The sequence below is a fragment of the Phaethon lepturus genome, unplaced genomic scaffold, assembly GCF_000687285.1.
Source record: "Phaethon lepturus isolate BGI_N335 unplaced genomic scaffold, ASM68728v1 scaffold2385, whole genome shotgun sequence".
Classification (NCBI taxonomy): domain Eukaryota; kingdom Metazoa; phylum Chordata; class Aves; order Phaethontiformes; family Phaethontidae; genus Phaethon; species Phaethon lepturus.
The window spans coordinates 3480-27480 of NW_010542482.1; the positions used below are offsets into that span (position 1 = coordinate 3480).

The following is a 24001-nucleotide window of genomic DNA, read 5'->3' on the forward strand; positions in this document are numbered from 1 at the left end:
TGCTGAACATTACTTCTTATCGGTATATTACTAATGTGTCAAAATAAAAAATGCCCTATTTTGAAAAACCTATTTTGAAATGCATTTAGTATTTCAGAGTGTAAATTGACAACTTCTTCACTGCAGAATTAGAACAGTACTCTAGTCGTACTTCATAGTGCGCATTATTTGGCATCTTGGCTGCTTTCACCATGATCATGCTTCCTATAGAAGATCAGCTACACAAAATCTGGGCAAAATAGCACGTAAGCAGGCTTTGCTTTTGGAGATAGAATGCTTTTCAATAGAAGTTTCCAATTTTATATTCAATAGTGGATAATCCTATCTTATTTTACATCCCTATTCAAAAGCATTTCCTATTTTACATGAAAAAAAAAAAAAACACGTTAACCTAAATTATACATTTTCACAAAGCAGCACTGCCCTTCAGCCCCATGTTTCCTTTCCATTCTTACAGTCCTTTCCTGCCTCAAAGACAAAACATCTTCCACCACCTCACTCCACCTCCTGCTTGCTTCTGTTAGCTCAAAAACAGCCTGCTCCAGAAAAAAAAAGCATTTTTCTAAATATACACATTATATATATAACATGTTATATATAAATACCTTATATAAGATATACGTGTTTTTCATATATGTTGTGTATACATACTTACATAAGTTTTTATATATATATTACATTGGTTTGGGGGATGCAGGAAAGAGGTTATTTGGGTTTAGGTAACAGAGGTTACAGAGTATGTATGTAAATGTTGACCTTCTCAATCTAGGACACACATTGTCAGCTGAAGACGGAATGCAAGCATGTTTGTCAGAAGAGGCAGAGAACAGCTCATGTGTAATGGGTTTAAAAAGTTATTAACAGCATTAAGACCAGAAGGTGAGAAACCTATCTAAATATTAGGGAAAAAAGTGCCTATCACCAATTACCAAGGAAGGCTGAAAACTCATTTTATATGGAAGACTGGGAAGTCTCCCCCACTGAAACAAACTGATCATTTATACAATGAATAGCAACAGCCCCATGAAATCCCTAAAGCCCAAAAGACTTCCATGCAGTTGAATAAAAAGTTACATTGAATTCTATCAGAATAACATCCTTTACAAAACAGTTACTTACTGTTATTCTCTGCATATATCCTTATAACCGGCATCATCTCAAAGAGCACCTTGGGCTTAGATTCAGTCAGTCTCATGTTTCTTCTGTCCCAACCAGCTCCTTCCAAATACAGCCCATACACATAGACACCTTCCAAAGGAGGGCTTGCGATATCTTCCTTCACCCATTTAGTAACCTCATTGCACAGCACTACACTGTCAAGAGCCCATCCTTTGTTAGCTCTTGTTATTTCCTGCCCAAAATAGATAAAAGTATGGAGGTTACATTTTTACATGTGCACAGTGCCATTTTTTGCAATCATTTATTAGAAACATTTGTATGGTCACAACTTATCCTCTTCAATACAAAAAATTAACGTTTTATAATATCCATGTTTACAGCAGTTTGACTTCTCTCTAAGCTAGTGATGGCATGGTACTACAAGAAATCTTTCAGTACTTTATCCACGATATTTGATTTGCAATCTATTATATGAAAATATCTTAAGACCATACCAAATAACATAACCACTGAATGCCAATGGTAACTGGCTCTTGTGAATATGAAAATTTCACAGATTTCCCAAGATGAGAAAACATTAACTGCATGTGCTAAGTAAAGCACTTCCAATGACAAAAGCAAAATGCACACTTCGCTGCATATTTTCTGGGGTTACCTTCCTTTTCCTGTACCTATACTCTTCATTAACTGTATTCTTAATAATGAGTAAGAGCTCACTCAGCTCTAAAGCTACATAAAATGACTGAAAAAACCCCGAGAACACTTGAAGATAGACATGCTTAAGATTCAACATATATATCAAATTTAGTCAGTTAGTACACTGGACAACACTCCTTTATCTTGCTCAATCCCTTGCTATCCCATGCCATTACGTTATGCCAGACCCAAGTTTTATCCCAGTCTTGTAAATGTTTTCCAAGATCTTTGTTTGAAGTAGTTGGAATTAATGTTTGTCCCATACTGTAATTAGCTGCTTTAATAGAGCAGAAGGGTTATAGTTCAGTGATCATTCTGGCTCTTCATTTTTCTCATTTTTATTTGTTCCACCACATAGCAAAGCTGAGAAAGTCACTTTGTTTTTTACTTGGGACATTAGGTTGATATGTACCCACATTCTCTTTTTAGGGAACCAGAAAAGTTCTGTAGATTCCAACTGTTGGAGATCCCGCTATTAAACCCTTTCCACAAGCTTGGGTCCAAAAGAAAATCCCAGTCTACAACTGTTTACTCAAAATATCTTGTTATATAATTCCAAGGTTATATGCCTGCAATTTTAGTAGAAGTAGTCACCAATTAGAACTTCAGTTTGACAGCCAAAGAGTACGCTACCCAAACCTCAGAGCGAGAGGGGAGATTTTCCTTCTCTGCAAATCTTCATTCTCTTCTCCAAAAGTTAGTTTTTTTTCTGAGGTCCCATTGAATTCCCACCTGAGTATTGCTTCCCAATTTTACAGATTCCAGACAATTATTGTTTCTGATGTGTCCCTTTATGCTGACCAACACAGGTACTTATTGCCTCACTTGTCAAATGCAACTAGCATCCTAAGCAACCAATACAATCATCAAGTTGACAGAGATAGATACATTAGCAAATGCATCAAACTTCATACTTAGTACACATTAATAAAGGAAATTCCTCTTTCCCACTTCATGAAGAGAGACTGAATCAGCTACTGAACTGCAGAAGTGTAATTTAAGACTGATTCTGAATAGCTGTTCTGGCAAGTCTCCAGACAGGTAAATATTGAACACAGACTAAAAGGGAGGGGAAAAAAGAAAATAAATTCACGGACTTAACACCCCATCTCAATGGTAACATGAGACATTACTTCTCCAGTCTATCTTAAGAATGTTGTAAGGTAGCCCCTACAAACATTGGGCTTGGTCAAAGTAGGAAATATATTTTAACACATTAGTGGTTGATATACTGAAAGAGTATGTGCAGAGGAAGAACTCTTCACTCAGGAAATGTTAGACAGTTATGCAGTCATGTATCTTCCCTGTTGACATGATGGAGCCATGCGTATAACTCAGCCTTCATCACACAGTACTTTAAAAAAAAAAATTCAAAGAATATACAGAGTGAGACTTTAAGCACAATTTACCTGCCTCACTGCAGTTAAAAATCCTTGAGGATTAAAAAACCCTGTCATCCAGAAGCAGTTTGGTCGGCTTTCAAAAATCCAATTGTAAAACTGGTGGTTTCTTTCTAGAAGCTCAGTAAACCAGAAACCAAGTGTACTGGAAGCCCAAGATGCCTAAAAATAGTTAACAGCATGTTCATTTTTTAATTTTATTCAATGGTTTTAACACATCATATCCATGTCAAGAAAAGGTAATTCCTCACAAGGTAGTAAACAACATAATATTAGCAAAGCATATTTGAAGCTCATTTTTCATATATTAACTTTTAATCTGATCAATAAATGTTGCATCCCACTGAAACCCAAAGCCAATTTTTGCTCTCTTCAAATTCATGCTTACAACTCCATTTAGACATGCTTAATGTTCCCTGTGCTAATTGTCCATTTTATGACTTTTTTGAAAAAACAGATAGCTATGTAAATTATGAAGAAGTATTGTATACATATCTTTCTAAAGCCAAGCTCAATGCATTGAAATAACAGGATTTCTGCCAACATTATTCTGAGAAAAGCTAAAGAAAATTGAGCTTGGACTATGCAAAATTTAGGATTTTTCTCTTTGAATAGTTGTATCATACTTATGCAGTGAAGTATCAGCTTTGGTCTAGGTTTTGTACCATGAAAATACTTTGTCAATAAAAAAACAAAACAAAAACACACCAAAAAAACCTCCTCGTTTTTCTTTCCATCAGTTGCCATTAACCGCTCTAGTTGACCCTGGAAACAATTTCTATGGGGAGAGGCTGAGAGAGCTGGGATTGTTTAGCCTGGAGAAGGGTCAGAGGAGATATCAATGTTTATAGCTCATGTGTGGAAAATGGAAGAAGATGAAGCCAATTCCCTGGCAGTGATAGGAGAAGAGGCAATGGGCACAAGAAGAAATGTGGGAAATTCCATTTAAACTTAAGGGGGGGTTTTGGTTGGTTGGTTGGTTGTTTTTTACTGTGAGGGTGATCAAACAATGGGACAGGTTGCCCAGAGAGGTATGGACTCTTGATTCTGGAGAGTCCTAGGAAACCTGCTCTAATTGACGCTGCTTTCAGAAGTGGGGTTAAACTAGACTATCTCCAGAGGTCCCTTCCAGCCTCTATTATTCTGTGATTCTATGACTACAAGTCTTAATCTCAAAGAATAGCAACAGTGTAGTCCACTAGCGTAGGTGCTATTTTTTAGAAATCCATCATCACATTTTAAATTATTCTCTTCTTTCTAGCATTTTATCCCGACAATATGCAACAGGCTGTTAAAACGGGAAACACCTGCACCTTCCACATTCATTTCTATTTTTATAAACGAAAGAGGGCTTGTTTTGACTGTGTTTATTTTAGCTCAAAATCTACTCCAGCAGTTGCACAGACCTGGTTATCACTTGTGTTTGAAAAAAGTAGTTACTTTTATATAGCTCTACAGAATTTATTTTTCCTTAAAAAACAAGTGATGTACACCTACTTTTTTCCAGCTAGCAGGAATCCTTCCATCATACATGCAGTCTAAAGCGTCCCTCAGATTTTCACTCATAACAATTGTCCCATCGATGGCAAGTTTTAGATCAGTCAGAGTGCTTCTCACTAAGGAAATAACTCTCTGCATTTGTTCAATCTCCTGTCGCAGAAATATGTTCATAGGCTGAAAAGGTCCCATGTTCTTTAGCTTCTCTTTTACCTGTAGGTAGAAAACCAAAAGATCCTTCAACAGAAGTAAAAAACAAAGGTGGCTTTATGTCAAGGTTAGGCCCCAACACAATTTTTAAGACATAGTACTTTTATTTAGGAAGTTAAATGGTCAGTTTGGCATCTTCCCTGAATCCTCTGCAAGAGAGAAATACAGGATTTGTTCCAAGAGAAAACTATGATGCTGAGACTGGCTATGTTTTCAGTCTAACTCATTATTTAGTCTGTGTATCATTCTATGAGCTAATGCCATTTAAACAGCATGTAGGCCATACCCCATTTCAAGGATTTCAGCTTTAACAGACAGTTCCCAAGGTTCACTTTCCACAAACCAATCAAGAGTGATTGCCCCAGCCACTTTGCCTCAGCATAGTAGCACTATTTATCAGCAATGCCTGGGAACTATGACAATGCCCGGCAGTCTTGAATTCTAATAAAACTTGCTGATGTATTTTTTAATCGAAAGTGTAAAGTTAACAAATTAAGAAGAACGGTATGGACATAACTAGAAATTTTGTAGTCAATACGGTCCTAGTGGGACACAGGTGAAAAAATTATATATAACAGGTATTGAATCCTACACAGGGTAACAGTCCTGTTCTTGGTAATCACAGAAACACTAAGGTTGGAAAGGACCTTCAAGATCATCAAGTCCAACCATCAACCCAACACCACCATGTCCCCTAAACCATGTCCTGAAGCACCACATCCACACATTTTTTGAACACTTCCAGAGATGGCGACTCCACCACCTCCCTGGGCAGCCTGTTCCAATGCTTGACCACCCTCTCGGTGAAGAAATTTTTCCTAATATCCAATCTAAACCTCCCCTGGTGCAACTTGAGGCCATTTCCTCTCATCCTATCACTAGTTATTTGGGAGAAGAGACCAACTCCCTCATCGCCACAACCCCCTTTCAGGTAGTTGTAGAGAGCGGTAAGGTCTCTGCTCAGCCTCCTCTTCTCCAGACTGAACAACCTCAGTTCCCTCAGCCGCTCCTCATAAGACTTGTACTCCAGATCCCTCACCAGCTTCGTTGCCCTTCTTCAGATACAATATCACTAACCTTCCCAAGTTTATTAGTATTTTGCTACACAAAAAGGAATTTAAAATAGTTTTCACCATGTGAAAGAGTTTAGTGCTCCACATTCACTTTTATTAATATAAACTAAATTTCAGTTTGTCATTTCTGATCAGAGCTGATCTGCCCAGAAAGAGCTCTTGTAAATTTAACAGCTAATGGCACCTATACAATGACATTATATGGTATATGCCTTTATTAAGCCACATGTCTATTCCTGGAGATGTCGAGTAGAATTTGAAGAGAGTTGGACTAACAACTACCATGAAATTTAGCTCATCACTAAAGCAGTAACCTTCTGAGAAACTCAAATTTAAACCCTTTGTAGATCCGAGACACCTGGTTCAGCCTTTTGGAAAGTCAGAAAGATCAAGCTTCTAGAAAGACAGTAGGTTAGAAACTTCATCAACTGCAAACTTTGGAAAACTGCTAGATAATCAGTATTCCAAATTCATAACTGTTCAGATAAAATAAATTATCATCATTAATGCCATCTGAGGGAGGGAAGATCATGTAATACAAAATGGGCTACAGAAAACATAATACAACAGATCTAGGACATGGGTACATGAAAAGAGTATATACTCAGGAGCATAACCCACATAAGGGAAACTCAATGCTGTGTAAAAACAGAAAAGAGGATGTTAGATCGTACAAGTCTCTTTGCTCCTTCTCATAGCTCAGCATCCTGACAGGAGAAATTTAGCACTCATAAGCCATCTAGCCTGTATCAGGTCCTCATGCTACCTTCCATTAAAGAGTAAATAAAATGCCAGAAGACTAAGGATAAGAGATTTCACTCTCCTCAAGAAGGAGAGGGCAAGCAAGCTATCTAATTAATAAAACATCCTACTGCCTAGATAAGCAGGTAGCTACTTTGGGAATCTGTTAAAGTACAAACATGAGTGTGAACCTTTTTTTGATGACACATTTGGTGTGATTCACATCCATTTCATAATAAAAGTGTTGTAAATGCTTTACTACTAACGTAATTAATCCTACTTGCTTTTAAGTTTTCACAAATACAATGAAACACAAAAGTTTAGCACCCCCTGATATAGGAAATACAGGAACCTTAACTATTTTACAAGCATTTTCCTCTCATTTATTTGAAGCTCCTAACCAGCCTCACCTGGGAAGAACCGTAATGTTAGCATCCTAAAATTCTGGGGCTCTAAAGGACAATTAAGAACTATGGAAACACCCAGAAACAATGCAAATTGTCCAAACAGTCAATTAAACTGTAGTCTCCAGGATGGGAACACAGAACACAGTCGACTGGAGCGTCAATATATTTAGTCATCAGTAAATTGTTCGAACTGTAATAAAACCCTCTCACATTGAGAGTTATTCCATCTTCCGCACAAGCAGAAGGAGAGTTGCTATTTCTGAAAAGAAATGGCTGCAAGGCAGCAGGTGTCCATTACAAATATGATTACATAGGCTATTGTGTGTTAATACGGATTCTCAGATACTAACACTAGGCTTCAATCAATGAAAGCTATCACCTGACAAGCTTTTCAGTATTCACTTCACTGAAGAAGAAAGCAACCTAAAAATACCTTCAGGACGTAAGCTGAATCCCAAAATAATACATACTGTAATACTTTAGAAGCATGAATACACTTGTAACGTAACTTCAGTCCTCTACAGTGTCAACAACCTTAGTTAAAAGCTGATGATCTTAATTCCCCTGCAATGCAAATGACAACTTGAGAAGTGGTTTAATATTTTCAAAAAGCTCTTACAAAAGCACTTCAGTGCACTTTTAGTGACTTCATTATAAATGTTAAGAGTCTGGTCAGACTTCTTTAAAATATTGCCTGCATTTTTCTGAATTTTTGAAGTATTCAAAAATTCATGATGAATTCAGACGTGCTTTTAGAAAAATTAGTATTGTAACTTCTTTTTTTTTTTATCCACACAAAGCAAGATGGAGCAAATGTTTTTGACAGAATTTCATTAACTCACTTCATATGGTACATAATAAGCAGGAAGCTTTTCCAGCATATCATCAGCCAGTCTGGCTACAACTGCCTCTCGGGTTTCACCTCCTCCACCAGAGCTGTCTTTAGGCTGAATACTGAGGACAGTGTCCAATACATCTTTGGAAAGTTTACTTTGGTAAGTGATATCCGCATTGGGGTGCAAACCAAAAACCTCCGGTGTGTCATAAGCAGGAAGACTCTAAATAGTAAAATATAAAAAGAGCATAACTGGAGGTGGATTTATAAGCTAATTATTTTTAAAAAAAGAAAAACAAAAAAGCACAACAAAACCAAATAACAAACACCAAAAACCCCCAAAACCCTACATTGTAAATTAAGAGGCTAGATCTCTTTAAACAGTCTTAGGGACGATAACTTGCTGCGACCTGTTTGTCATGTCACAGCCCAAATCACACCAAGGTTAACAACAAATTCAGTTTTAACTTCTATATGCTATTTTAATAGTCAGCCTGTACTTTCATATATATACGCTTATTATTTCTGTGAGATTGTACCCAATGTCTGGACTCCATTCTTCGCTCTCTTTAATAACTGTATGCTTTCTGGTATGTCTCTCAAGCAAATCACATGAAAAAGAAAAGATTCTTGTCATGACAAAGATAATATTGGTGACAACAATTAGTTCTCACTAATAGTTATGCAGATTGTTAGCAATAAAAAGTCTGTGAAAAAAAACCACAAAACACAGATACTCAGAAGAAAGACAAAATATTGGGACTCAGGAACTTGTGAGAAACAAGAGAATTTTTTGTTGGTGGTGGTGTGTGTGTCGAAATGCTTTCATTTACCAACCTGTATGTACTGAAGGTGTTGATCCACTGTCGTACATTTGGGTATGCTATATCCTTTGTAGAAGCTGAATTCCTGACTGAATGTATTTTCACTGAACCAAACCTTTACAAAGGTGTTCATGAGTCTTTTGTCATAGTCATCTGTCACACGGCCACCATACTGGATCTCACCTATCATGTAACAAACAGTACTCCAGGAGATACCCTAAAACCAAGCAGAAAGCACTGACTTCAGTTAATCCTCTTCTCACCTATTTAAATCTCCCTTAGTAAGAACAGCTGATATACCAAGTCTGTCCCTTTTGGAAGAAAGTTATTTTCTTACTAAACCCTGCATTCCCAGAACACCTTCAAAGACTTCTCAAAATAGAATTCATTGACAACTAATTGAAGAGGCTATTCCGGCATCTGGGCCAGAGGGATACAGCTACATTGCAATCATGCTTTCAACTTCACTTAAAATGCTGATCGTAAAGTGATCTGTCACATACCTATGTATGACAACTGACCATCTGAAAGTGAGGAATGTAAGAGGAATTCTTACATAGTCATTTAAAGCCACTTAAAATTTCTATATGCTGCCAAAATAGGTTGGAGGAGACAAATGATTATTTTTACTCAAAATAGATTTAAACAAAAGAATATTTTAAATACAGTGGTCCACTTTTAATGATCTGACTTAATTAACACTGAAAAGAAGGTTTATATTTCTGAAGTTCTGAAGGGAGACAGCTGGGAGGGTTTGAGGTTTTTTTTCTTAATGTGCAGATTAATGTAGAAATTTAACATGCACAAGATTAAAAGTCTAATGTAAGCCTGCTGCTCTACAGACATGTATACTTGGAATGTTGAGTGTAGAAAGAAACAAAAGAATAATTTAAAATCATGTTTGTGTTTCCGTTATTGGGAACCATGTAAATAAATACATTTCACTACTGGAAAGATTAATCACACTAATCCACCTTCCCCACAAAAACATTAGTTACCTTCTTGACATCCATGCCATCCAAGTGGTTTTGAATGAACTGCACAGTAGCATTGAAATCAGCTTGGTTAAACTCATAGGGTATATTCCAACCCAGAGATCCAAACTTGCGTCTTTCTTGAACAGTGGAGTGTAGAAAGGCTACCGCATACAACATTGGTTTCCATTGTACCATGTCACTGACATCTAGTAAATCCTGGCTGACACCTATTGATTGTAAGTGGGTTTTATAAGAAATGTAATAATAGTATTTTTCAAAACTACTTGAAATCAGTGCTGAAATATCATTCCTAGATTCAGTTGTCTCTCTCCCAAAAGTAAATTATTGTCCCACAAAGCATTCTATGCTGGAGACAGTTCACAGCATGTTATTAAGTAGCTCAAATTAAAAGAGTAAACTTTAGGAAAAAAACCCACCACAATTTACTAATAGCTGAATTCATATTAAGTTGCTTTCTGCACAGACTCTTTGACCTTTATTTTATGCGATGTAAAGGGCACTTAATAGCCAATAAAGATAAATGTGTTGCTTTTCTGCCAAAAGACAAAAGAAGATTAAAAATTTAACCACTTTGAGATATTAGAAGCCAGCATTTGAGAAAAGAAAAAGCCACTTCCTGTTTTACTGTCTAATAAGTTCTGGCAACAGAACTTCAGCAGAACTCTTCCTTTTAATTTTCACAACTTCTAACTCAAACCAATGATCAAGATGTGTCCTGGCATTGTTGTGGTCAGTTCTTCATACTAGCTTACACCTACTATGAGTGGCTACAATGTGACCATCAGATAACACCAGAGAGTCCAAAAATGAGCAAAATTAAATTTTAAATCATTAAATCTAGCACTCACCACTATATGTTCTCTTTAGTCCAGCTCTGAGACCTTGTGGTGGCTCATTGGTAAACTTAATAGACATTTGAAGAAGGGTGATGGGAAACTGTTTGTGAATGTCAGTTGTCATCCACAGTCGAAAGCTTTCATGGACAGTCTCTGTCTCTATTACAGTGTCCATCAACTCATCCAAAAAGTCAAGTCCAAGGTGGCAGTTTTGCAAAAGTGCCCAACCTCCCTAATTTGAAACAACAGAATATGAAGTTATCAACATTGTTTACAAACCAAAAATCACTAAAATAACTCTTTGTTTATGCTGTAAGTTAGAAACAAAGCCAACACATCTAAGCTTTAGCAAAATATAGCATGTTTAAGTGCTTATCAGGGCTGTTAAAGGAAGAAATCTTCCACAGTCAATTTTACAACAAATCAAAACCAAGGACTTAATCATTTGATTTCATGTACATTTCATGTAGAGAGACCAGTATCCACAGGAATGGAACACAAGAAATTAACAAAGTATTTTTTCTCTAAAAGAAAGATCATGTGAGCTAAGCTGTGGGCTGTTCCTTCTGGAGACAGTGTTAGCTTGTTTGGTTTTATCATCTAAACAAGTGGTTCTCAGTTGTCCAATCTGGTCTTCTCAAGTAGTCCCTACCTTTTCCATTTCAGTACCTTTAAAACATATCTGGACATCACTATAGTGCTGATAAACACTGATAAATCTTAACTTATAGGAGGGAGCTCAGAAGTAGTTCTTCAGAGTAAGCTGCAAAACCTTGTTCCTCACAAGTGTCACAGGCTTGGAAAATAACTAAATATACATACTTAATTAATCCACTGCTATCAATCAATACATATAAAACTTTCTCATATGAATTACCATTCTTCATATAGACATCTCACATACTTCTGCATTAAGAGGGTACGTGAGGCAGTGAGGGAAAGTAACTGCATTTCTCTTAATTAAACAAAAAGAGCTCTTCTTCCCTATCTTTTGAATGAGTTTCTTTGCATCTGATCTGCTAATTAGGTCTTAATGTGAAGTTGTCAAACAAGAATCTGAGGTAAAAGTCAGAGGAAAACTGGTTATACAGACAGGAAAGAAGCTCCTAACAGGAGTACAAGAAGTTTAATCCATGCACATCAGCAGGCATAGCAGTATTACCATCAAAGCATGCTAAATTGGAACATCTCAGCTTTTCCTTCTCATACAGGAAATTTTATTCTTTAATTCTTCCATGTTTCACTTGTAATATGCCTGTGCTATCAGACTGTCCATCCCAATTCAAAATTCAGACAACAGCAGTACAAAATATTTTGCTACACAGCCTTGTTTTTCTCAAAGTTATGTAACTATCAATAGTATATTTGGAATTAATGGTCTTAATTTAACAAAATATGTTTGTATTAATAAAAATACAAAACTGAAAAAAAAGTTGTGAAATGCTTGCTGAAGAATATTCAATATTCATGTAATCCAAACAATCAATTCAGCTATGTTCATTAGTCAACAACCTACAACAAACCCTCCATTTTATATGAAAAACATTGATGTTTGCACAGTATCAAAAAGCTTGTTGTGGCCAATTAAATGACTGTGAAAAGACAGTTTGTTGCTTAGGACACTTATTTATACAAATAAATATAGGTTCTTGAATCAGCATTAACTACCCACCAAACATCCATATTTCATGACAGGATTTTCATTTCTAAGTGTTTAGTACAGATACAAAGAACATTCAGATTTTTGTCTCTTACATGAGCCATTGTCTGTTGTAGAAGTTTACGAGCATGGATTTCTTGCCCCTGGCCCATGGAAACATAACGTGTCTCTGTCTTCAGTCTTTTCCCCAAAGCAATAATTGAGTCCGTAGGATCAGACCCCATGGAAAGAAAGCATATGAGAGGAGTACGTGGATCTGACTCTTCCCATGTCTTCTCCAAGTCCAAGATGACTCCCTCTGCATATTTCTCCCCCATAGTGTCAATGATGTATTTTCTTGCCTATATTTAAAAGTGTAAATTTAACCTGTGATGTAAACATTTAATACTGTTTTATTCCCAGTGTAAATACAACCAATAAGTAACCTGAAGAGCAAAGGCTCCTATAAATTTATATCAGAAATAAAAATACGCTAAAATTTATTTTTACATGTTAACATATCATACCCTCTTTGAAGGTGTTATATCTTACAGCCTTGTAAGACCAGTTAAAACTTATAATTATTCTATTAAATACATCTGCATGTATTGTTATAGACCTATAATTATAGTATAATAATAACAACTTTACTAAACCTTTAGAAAGGTTTTAATGATTTAAGGATGGTATCTCCATTAGATAGCATAACTCCTAACCTTAAAATCTAGCTTTCCTTTCCAAATACTAGAGAATAAAGGAGGAAAGGATGGAAGATACGCTTCAAAGGTGTTAGGTCTTTCCCACCTTCATGCTTAAACAATGAATTAATAGTAGTAATGAAAAAAATAACTGTCACTAAGTAGAAGATCCAGAGGAACAGGTGAAAACCATCTCTGTTATTCCTTATTTATGTATTTCACAGACTGTTAGATTATTGTTCCTTTTTACTAAGTAGAAAAGGCTCCTTCAAACAGTCCGAGATGATCATTCTTGTATTCTTTCCCGCTACATTACTTTTGTCTTAGGCCAATCTTCCCCTTAATACCTCTGGCTTACTTCTCAGTAATTTATCATTTATCATTTGATAAACTAACAGTTTTCATAAAACCATCATAAGATGAAAGTGTATATTGCTCCCGTTAACAGAACTGAGGAACCAATTTCACATGATCTGTTTCAGACACAGTGCACACATCTGAGAGATTCATTATACAGTACCATTTAACCTTCTATTGACCACAGTTACACCAATAATTGCTGAGACTTTCACCAAATCCAGTCACAATGTCTAAAGATTTGCATCCATAAAATTAATACCACACTTTTAGTGATGCATTCTGACTTCAAGAAGTTGCCAACCATTGCTCTGAAATTGTCAGCGATTGCAAGATTTTTATTCTTTTGCACTGGCAAAGAATTGTTATTAAAATTTCTATTTTAATATCAATTAAAAACAGGCTTCTAGAAGATTATTTTTCTTAAAAATAGGTGTAACCATTTAATAAACTTTAATTTTATATTTCTCACCTTTCTAAATAGATAACTTCAAATTAAAAATTTTGAACAGACCTTAGCATAGATTTTTCTAAAATGGGTCTAACTTTTCCATGCAAGAAATGGTTCCTCCATTAAACTATTGTTATGTTTTGTTTTCTCTCAGCCAACTGAGTTCATGAAAACACTGTACACTTCAGCCTAACATGAGGACGATTCTACAATTTCAGTGAGTAATATCAGCAAGGACAGCCAAAAATACATTCTCTACCGATAAAGCAGTACTAGATAAACACATACATTTCCAGATGAAATCCTATCTCCATAGTAAAATCATTGGCTAATATTCTTTCAATATATTGGAATAATTTTGCTAACACTGCCCTTGTAACAAATGCATAAATTGTCAGAAAAGAATTTCAGAAAATGCAATGTAAAAGTCCATTACAAAAAGAAGTTCAGCATTAAATAAAAAAGTACTGAACTGCAATCCTGCAAGTATTATTCCAATGACACCTAAATAGACTATGTTGGCTATATAAATGTACCTGAGCTATGGTCCTGTCAGGACACCAAGATCTGATAAGAAGAAGATGTCTGAAGCAGTCCAGGGATTGACCATAGCCACTAGGAAACAGTTCTTCTTCCGGATTCTCACTATCAAACCAAATTTTCCACTGTTTCTCTGCTCTGGCAATCTGCAGTTATACCATCAAAGGAGTAAATCTCACATTTCAACTGCCACTAGGTCACAAACTTTTAATGAGGGTTAGAGACATGTAATCTGCACACAGGCATTTGTTTAGTAATGTTAGTACACACATGTAGTAAGGCTATTTAAAAAAAGAGCGAATAAGCTTTCAGATTTTAAGTACAAAATCATAGAATTCAACAATGCCCCTAAGTATTCATATTCTGAAAAAAATGAGCTACTACTCAGTATTTTCCATTAATGATATAATGGCATAGCAAGGTCAGAACACAGATAGCTAGGCTCAGACATAGCTTTGAGAACACTAGGTACATATCTGCTCCCCACATGACTTTGCATATACCAAATACTATTTACTTACTCCATTAGCTACCATACACTTAGTGTCCATTAAGACTATTCATACAAGTGTTGAATTTACTGAGCACCCTTTCCCTAACCCTTACTCCATGTAATCAGATAAATATTTGAACAAGCACCATAAAACATAGTGTAATAAAGTAGAACAGGGACACAAGAAACTCAAACAACTGGAAGAAGATTCAAGTTGCATTACATGAATTGGGTAATAGCAAGTTGTATCCCAATCTGAAAGTGTTATAATTACATAGGGTTTGAAACTTTGTACTTCTTATTTTCCTGGGGGTTGTTAAGTCTTTTTATCATACAAACTGCTAAACCACAACTGTGGCTACCTGCTGCCAATTTCATTCTGTTCTAGAAAATAAACCAGTTTCCCATCATGTGCCTTGATCACTACCAGACAATCGCCATCAAGCAAGAGATTCATTTTAAAAAAACCCTTACTTACTTGATCAAGAATATCTGAAAATTGTTTAAGCTTACTGAGCGCCACCAAGTTCAGCCAAGTCATATCTAGAATCCATTTAGCTGGCTTAGGAGGACAAGCTTTAAGGTCTAGGGAAGCACCACCTGCAAGAAATTAGGAATTAGGTATAATTGGGGGGGAGGGGGAGGATCTATTTGGAATTTAAACTAGATACTGCAAGACTATTTCACATGGTTAAGCCTTCCCAGTCTGCAGAAAGACTACTTAATAACTAAGGATGGTCATAAAGAAATTTCTGAGTTAGGTAACATATAAAATTGATTTTCAAACCTTATTTTTCATCTTATTTTAAAACATTATTTTTTTTTAATTCATAACATCTTCCCATTACAAGCTAAATCTATTTTTTACTGTAAAAGAATAAGCTTGAGTTTATGGAGAAAAAAAAGAAGCAGCTTAATTTCCATGTTTTTTTCTTTGATTTTATTTTGTTGTTGTAGATACTGTAATAATTTTGCAAGTATCTACATTTGCCTTCCTTGGAATTCAGCTGAAGCTAAATTAAGAAAGCAAACACAAAATAAAAAGAAAACGTGAGCTATAAGAAACCAGATTTTTAACCATGAGGTTACAGTGGTTTTCGACCTTATAAAGTCACACCATATTTGCAGAAGCAGAGTTTGTAGTTTGGTTATTTATATTAAATTTTATGATGTACCTTAAACTTAATCTTTGTTAATCAGTTTCTTGTTTGAGGATTTACTATTTCTTTGTACAATGTGCCTGGAAATAAATGCTTGTCGGGAAAAGATATTCTGAAGATTCAACATGGAAAAATTAACAGTTATAATTCATAAATAAATGTTGCATGGAAAATTAAGTATCTTGGAAAGGTAATACAAAATTACTCCAAGCTTTCAAGTGAAGATACACAGTGCTTGCATGCAGTTAAGACTAAAGCCATGAAATTGTCACATGAAGCTAAGACTCTCATATTCTTTTGAACTATTAGCATCACCCTCTGTTCCTATTTGCTTGCTTGTCCTCCTGCAGTTACCAAATAAACAAAAAGATATTTAGTATAATAATAATTTTTCTAAGTCAAACACATACTTGGTGGTATTTGAGCAGCAGACATAAACATCAACTGAAAGGATACTTAAGAATTTTCTTTTTAAATTCTCACGATTCTCAAAGCTGTATTTATCAATATTCAGTGTGCTGCTATAAATTAGAACTACCATACAATGTCGTCTGTCACCAGGACAGAATGATAAGCATGTGTTCTTTCAGTTGACTGGCTTCGTCATGTGCAAAAGGAAGCAGCAGGTTGGCTAGGAGATATAACTACAGCTCACAAATGTTCTACAATATGTATGCACTCTACTTAAAATTGTTCCATAGTTCCAACCTTTAATAAGAGTCAGAAATTCTTCATGGTTCACTCTGTTTCTTTGTATATCAATCTTCAATGTAAGTAATAATGTGAAAAGAAACTTATGCCCTTCATAGAGTCCTCGGGCAGCATATTTGAACACTTCATAAGTCATATGTTCAATAATATTAGTAATCCTCTTGCTAGTTATAGGGCTTTTGGTAGACCTGTTGGAAGAAAGGTCTGCAGTTGAATGTCGATTTGCATAGTCTTTATTAAAGGGAATACTATGTAAAAGACAAAAAGCCATAGTTAAGAACTTTGAAAACATGAAAAAATAGATCACAAACACAGAATATCAGACAGCAAGCTAGCAACAATTTTCAGATTGAAGGGGCAACAAAAAAAAATCCTTTCTAATCAAGCTTTTCTGCATATCTGAAAATCAACACAGCATAATGGGTTTTAATTATGTAATGGCTAATTTTTAAGGACATTTGAAGGTTCTTTACTTTGGTAACTAAGTGACAAAGGCTTACGGGTATTTAAAATGAGAGTTCCTGTCAAGATTGTACGACCAACACTCTTCCTTCTGACATTAGTTTACAACAAATCTTTACTGTACTACAACCACCTCCAGGACTAGGTAAATAGAATTTACACTTACTGTTAGCTAAATTACCTGGCTAGGGAGCGGTCAAAAAGCCCCAAAAACTGCCGAAGCGAAGTCTGATACATCACATTGACCGTGCTCATCTCAGTAATAAGGAAGTATAAGATGCTACCTCGAGTTGCAACTGAAGGACAGGAAACAAGACTGTGTTCAAAGTCGAAATGCAGAGCAGAAAGCTTTAACTCTCTACAAGAAGTACAGTGAGTTTAACACTAGTGCTAACTGAAGATCATTGAGTTGCTCCATTCTTTACTGGCCAGAAAAATCATTCAAACATTAATTTAATCCTCATTTATACATCAGAAAAAAACGCAAATCTTTCTGTAATTAATGCATACTATGTAAAGCCCAGTTTGCAAATACAAGCATATTTGGAGAGTATCTGGATGGTATACTGCAATATTCAGATCATCAGTAGAACATATAAAAAGTAAGATGGTTTGAAGTACTGTTTGAGTATTCAAATAAATTTCTCTTTACAGACTTTTACAGGAGTCATAAAAGCCAAATGAACTACACTGATTTAACTTACCCAGCACTCATTTAACTTATTTTCAGCAGTCATTTAGTTTTAAATACAAAGGTCTTACAAAACCTGCAATGATTTCTGGTACACTAACTGTACCATTTCACACATTTCCTAAAATGCAGGTATAACAATTCAAGAGAATTTTTTTTCACTTTTTTCACATTTTCACCTGCCAGTTAAAAGCCCAAGACCGATGAAATGTGCTGACTGTAACAACTTAAGGATCTATGACAGGATAAACAAAGCATTCATCCAAACAGATAAAGAAAGCATATACGATTATACTAGGCCCCTAAAAGAATGTCAACATGTTGAACTCAAACACACAGTTACCTAAATATGCTAATGACTGGTGTCCTGGTTTCAGCTGGGATTGAGTTAATTTTCTTCTTAGTAGCTGTTATTGTGCTGTGTTTTGGATTTATTATGAGAATAATGCTGATAGCAACAACTAAAGCATCAGTGTGTTAAGTAGTGCTTATTTAAGCCAAGGACTTTTCAGCTCCATTGAGGAGGTGCACAAGAAGCTGGGAGGGGGCATAACCAGGACAGCTGACGCAAACTGGCCAAAAGGATATTCCATACACTGCGGGGAGCTAGTTGAGGGGCAGTGACTGCTGCTTGGGAACTGGCTGGGCATCGGTCAGTAGGTCATGAGCAATTGTATTGTGCATCACTTATTTTCTATATTCCTTTATCATTATTATTTTCTCTTCCCTTGCTGTCCTATTAAACTGGCTTTATCTCAACTCACGAGTTTTACCCTTTTTTTTTATTCTCCTCCCCGCCCCACCGGTGGCGGGGGTGAGGAGTGAGCGAGCGGCTGCATGATGCTTAGTTGCTGCCTGGGGTTAAACTACCACAACTGGTCTCACTAACAGTTCATAAAGTGTCAACGTTTTAACAGCTACGAAAGGACAACCAAGCCCTCCCAAGTTTCTTACCCAGTAGACTAGATGGACAAGTACACTTGTATATAGAACAGTGGGAAGAACAGATCATTCAATTTTATAAATTCCACATGAAGCATAACATTGACTGTTTTCTCCACCATAACTCAGTATGACTTTTCCTAGATACAATTTACTTACAGGAAAACACAGACCCTTCCTACCCATTAGCATCTTCCTGATCTCACCCTACCAGTTCTCTTACTCTAAGTATTGTTGTTTTAACCATATGCTCCAGTCATTTGTTTTTCTTCCCTACTTTCACTCACCGGGTCTGTACTCTTCACGGGCCGAGTTGATCTGTACTTCAGTTTCAGCAGAAGTTTGCAGTTTCTGTGTTACCTCCTCGGCAGTCTTCTTAGTGTTACTCAGTACAACTATTAAACTCTCATCATCTGCCAGAGAACTCTTAGTGCTTGTAAGTCGGAACAAAAGGTTATCTTCTAGGTCTTTAATCCTCCTTTTGTTCATAGTCACATCTTCAATAAGATCTGTTCTTTCTTTCTCTAAATCCTGTTGGAATACACAGTAATATTTGGAAAACAGCAGAGTAATCAAAAATAAAAATCAAAATAAAACAAGGTATTTGGTTTTAAAAGTACTGATCTTACTAAAACAGCATGGGTCTAGAGTAACTGCACTAATTTAGGGCAAGAATTCCAGTGGTACTTCTGACAGCAGGTCTACTGCCAGGTTTCTGAACTTGCTACATTAAGTATGCATTAACAAATCATTTCAACAAATACTATGGAGCATGCTCATATCGTGCCGTAATAGAATTAGAAGTTAAGAATTGTAATTGTTTTTCTTCTCTTTCTGTTTCAAAGACAAGTGCAAACACCTTTCCAGGCATAAGATTTTATTTCTATCTAATGCCATCCTCATTTATGCCCTGTCTTTCAGTCACCCATATTGAAAATACAGTCTCAGTAATAACGAGCAACCTTAGTCAATGAATCAAGCATCAAATATTTCAAGAAGTGCACCTAAAAATACTTCTCCATCAAACAGGGTTAACTTCAGTCTCTCACTGAAATGCTTCATTGACTAAGAAAACATGTAGAACTCAAATTGAGTTGCTTCACTAGAAGTATTTAGCTGATTACTTTTAGTAATACAGGCTGGGTGGTTTATATATTTACTTTGTTTTCCAGTGGTCATATATAAAAGATGGATACCTGTTGATTAACAGCTTTACATTGGAAAAAAAAAAAAACTGTTTAAAGTATCTAGACAAACACATTCTTCAGAGAAAAAAGGCTTTCAGTTGATTCTTATACTACTCTTAAAATTAAACTTTAAATACTTATTACAAATTTATCCCTCAGAGATAAAAAATACTCCATTGAAACAACAGAACATGTTTGAATACAGTGAAGTAAAAACAAAGAAAAAGGTAGTGGATGGGTTAAAGAGTCTTTCATAAGATATAATAGGAATCTTATGAATCAACAAGTGATTCAGCTGGTAGAAATATTAGCTATGTCTAGAGAAGTACTCCTTCACTGTTTACAAAGGTCTGGTGGATAGTTTTAACAATGTTTCATCAAAGTTAGAAACTGTGTGTTCACTCCACCTTTGCCAAGTTCACTTCAGTGCTGCAGAGAGGCTGCTACTTGTCCAAAGAACCAGAGACAACACTAAGAAATACATGTTCTCTCATATGGCACTAGAGGCATTATGAACCCGAGACCTTAGCAAACCTTAAGAAAGGTTTTACTCCCCTATTATAGGGGAGTAAATATATATATATTATATACATGTAATCCCCCAATTTATTTAAGCCACCTTAATTTATACAGATTTGCAACACTCTTACAACTTTTGAAACTGCTGGGTTTTTTCCCACATTATAAACTTGCGGTCTTCTCACTCCTACATTCTGCTAACATTCCTAAGTATTTCAAGCACTTAGTTCTTCTAAAGAAAGTCCTTTTATCTTAAAAAGGAAATTAAAAAAAAGGTCTTCTTCATCTCATTATCAGATTTAGGTTCTTTTCTTGTCACTGTACAAAAGGTATATTGAAACATAATCATCATCAGGTAGAAAAGATTTATTGGGACTGTTGCCATAGAATAATGTAAATGTCACATAGAAGATCTGCATACAGACTCAAAAGATTCTGACAAAAACTGATGAAAAAAGACAAGACTTAACTAACACTTAACTGCATTTTAATCAGCTGATGCCTAACAGAACTAAAGAAAAGCAGGTGGCAATTATGAAGCAAGACAAGCATTATGCAAGTTTGATGAAGCAAAAACTATTTTTAAAGTATAGCATTAAAAGAATGTTAGCATCCAATTAAATATAATAATTATCATGCTGAGAAATAATTCTGAGCCAAATTAAATTTCATGTTTTTCTGAGATTAATTTAAAAGGTTAAACATATTCTAAAATGTGATGCATTTGAAAAACAGAAAGCTAAGTTTTCCTCACAAGAGCCTGAGAAACAAGCTGGAAACAGAATGACCAAACTAAAGCAAGTGAAGTAATCTCAGATGAAAACATTAGTGAAAAATCCACCTATTAAGATTTTAAAATACTCTTTGCGGATCAGGAAGAGTAAACAGATGAAAGTTTTCTGCATGTCGTCCAAAATTTCCAGGCATAACATCAAGGATACAAAAAAAATTAAGCCAAGTTACCATATATCATAAATTCAAGAAACTTGCATCAAAGAGGCTAGTTCAAATCCAGCTTCATGGAATTGGTTTCAAAAGCTGGCGTCATTTTACAGGCTGTACCAAAGCATGCAAGATCTTGTTAATATTCATAAAATATAAAAGCTGCTACATAGCTGATACCATTCTATCACAAAATGATTCACAAGTGCAAGGATTTGCATCAATTGTTCCTCACAAAACTTGAGATTTTCCCAACAACAAGTCTTTAAATATGAATGTGAAAATTCAAAAATCCATAAATAATTCATGTATATTATAACTCCACTACTAATCTGACATATCTTTCTACGACAGTAAGTTTTTTTGTGAAATTACGTAACAGACAATGTATCAAAACAAGCATATCATTAAAACAGTGTAAGTTATACTACATTCAGACATATATCAAGTCTCTCAAATCCAATTATTCCAAGACATATAGAGTAGAAATAAATTTATACAGATATATCAGCTACCCTTTGACCTCCTTATGTTTAGCTCACATCTTGCAAATTGGTTTAACATTCTGGCGGAAAAGAAGAAATCAGTACCAGCATTCTTATCAGTAGTCAATCAACTCTTTGAGATGTACACCACACATTATACCAATGGGCATACCAGACAACACAGAAACAGAATCAGAATCTTTGCAGAATCTTTAAATAATGTACTGCAAACCCTCTTTCTCACTGCATTGTCTAAAACTCATTCACTCTAGGTGCAGAACCATATTAGAGACGGTGGAATGGCAAAAAGGATATAAATGTACATACAAACCTTGAGGAACACTAACTTCAGATAAATAATCTCTTCTTTTTTTGGGGCAGAATTTCCACACATACATTCTAACGCTGGATATCACCAAGCAGTCATACTGCTCAAATCATTTGGCAAACTGTCTCACCACCTCCCTACCAATGGCTACGAGATGGCAGCAAGAATTCAAACACTTAAGAGGGAAATCCCCAAATTCCCAAAGGAAATTTTTGTAGGAAAAAAAGGTTTTGGATGGTGGGATACGTCTGAATTGACTCTTCAGGAATCGTTGAACCACAAGATGCAAAAACAGAGGCCGGGCAAACTGAAAAGTGGCAAGTATATTCTATGAAAGTCCCCCTGCCTGTCAAGTGGTCCACTTGTCATTTATCTGGAAGAACTATCCTCAGATGTTTACAGGCAAAGCAGTAGTGTGTGCAACAGTCTGAGAAGCTGGTCCAGAGAGCACAGTATGTCTACCCATTAGACATTCCAAGTTAGTGGCAAAGATAGCATAGAATAATTTTAGTTTGCAAGGGACCTCCAGAAATTAACTAGTCCAACCCCCTGCTCAAAGCAGGTCTAAATAGGTCAGTTGCTCGTTGCCATGTCCAACTGAGACTTGAACCCATCCAAGAATGGAGATTCACAACATCCCAGGGTAATCTATTCCTGGCTTGGACCACTCTCAATGTAATTATTTTTTTCCTAATATCTAATCAGAATGTCCCATGTCCCAACTTGGGTCTACTAGTTCTCAGTCTGTTGCTTTGCACCTCTGAGAAAAATTAGGCTCCTATCTTTTCTGTGTCCTCCAAGCAGGCATACAGCAACTGCAATGACTAGAGGAATTTGCTGATAAAATGACTGTCATCTTGAGGAATGTACTGTATTGTAGGGCCCAGAAGTGAAGTTTGGCGTAAGGCTTTGTGAATATACACATCACAGCGTGTTTCAGACCGACAGTGACTATTCCATTACATTGTGGGTTGGCAAGCTGTCACTGGTTGAAGCAAAGCTGATGGTGCAATGAAGATGTCTGACAAAATATAAGCCTTCAGAGAATGAGAATGATTTCTCTCATGAGATCCATGGACTGATCAGGAATGAAATGCAACTACTTTACATTAACAAGATGACTGAGGCCATTAAGGAGGAATGTTGTACATTGGGGGAAGGTGGGGGAGGAGGACAGGAGGACCTTAACAGATGTCACAATAAGGGAACAAATACCTTCACCTTCCTCTCTAGTGAAGGTGAACTGGAACTATTGTCAAAATCTTAGAAAATACACAGCCATAGATGCATAGTGTCTCATTTGACTTCAATATTGCGTGACCTTATAGTTACAGGAATTAAGTGTCCAACAGTTCAAAGGATACCAACCAGCCTCCCTTCAGAACTGCTGGTGGCATGTTTATTGGGATTGTCATACTGAACTTGGACTTCCTCAACTAATACATCTGCAATGTCAAAACAGGTAGTTAGCCCATTTCCCCTTGGAGCAAGGAAGTAACTAAGTCTGAATCCTCTGCACCAGGTTATGTTCCAGCGAGCTCCACCGTGTGTAGACAGAAGAACATCAGTTTTTATTCCAGGCTCTTTTCCTTTTCACAGGCCATTTTCATGAGGTTCTAATTCATTGAGGCAGGAAAAATAAGGTGAGTATAGTACCGTTGTGACAATAAAAACAAACAGAAACTTCCACTTGAATGAGTCAATTTCTTCTGTACCAGCTTTTAAACCATCATAAATAGGTTATATTAAGAATAATGACA

General features: G+C 36.0%; 1 protein-coding gene across 1 annotated transcript in view; it reads right to left on the bottom strand.

The window, feature by feature from the left end:
• Nucleotides 1-24001, bottom strand: part of DNAH5 (dynein, axonemal, heavy chain 5) — a gene marked incomplete at its 5' end in the record, with an annotated part of 88263 nt that overhangs the window by 482 nt on the left and 63780 nt on the right. The window contains 13 exons of the mRNA XM_010288019.1: nt 1120-1351; nt 3225-3377; nt 4713-4925; nt 7986-8201; nt 8816-9019; nt 9801-10006; nt 10649-10868; nt 12392-12637; nt 14318-14467; nt 15293-15414; nt 16683-16873; nt 17329-17443; nt 19068-19311. Of these exons, the coding sequence (XP_010286321.1) occupies nt 1120-1351; nt 3225-3377; nt 4713-4925; nt 7986-8201; nt 8816-9019; nt 9801-10006; nt 10649-10868; nt 12392-12637; nt 14318-14467; nt 15293-15414; nt 16683-16873; nt 17329-17443; nt 19068-19311 (2512 nt within the window). The remainder of the gene's footprint in view (nt 1-1119; nt 1352-3224; nt 3378-4712; nt 4926-7985; nt 8202-8815; nt 9020-9800; nt 10007-10648; nt 10869-12391; nt 12638-14317; nt 14468-15292; nt 15415-16682; nt 16874-17328; nt 17444-19067; nt 19312-24001) is intronic.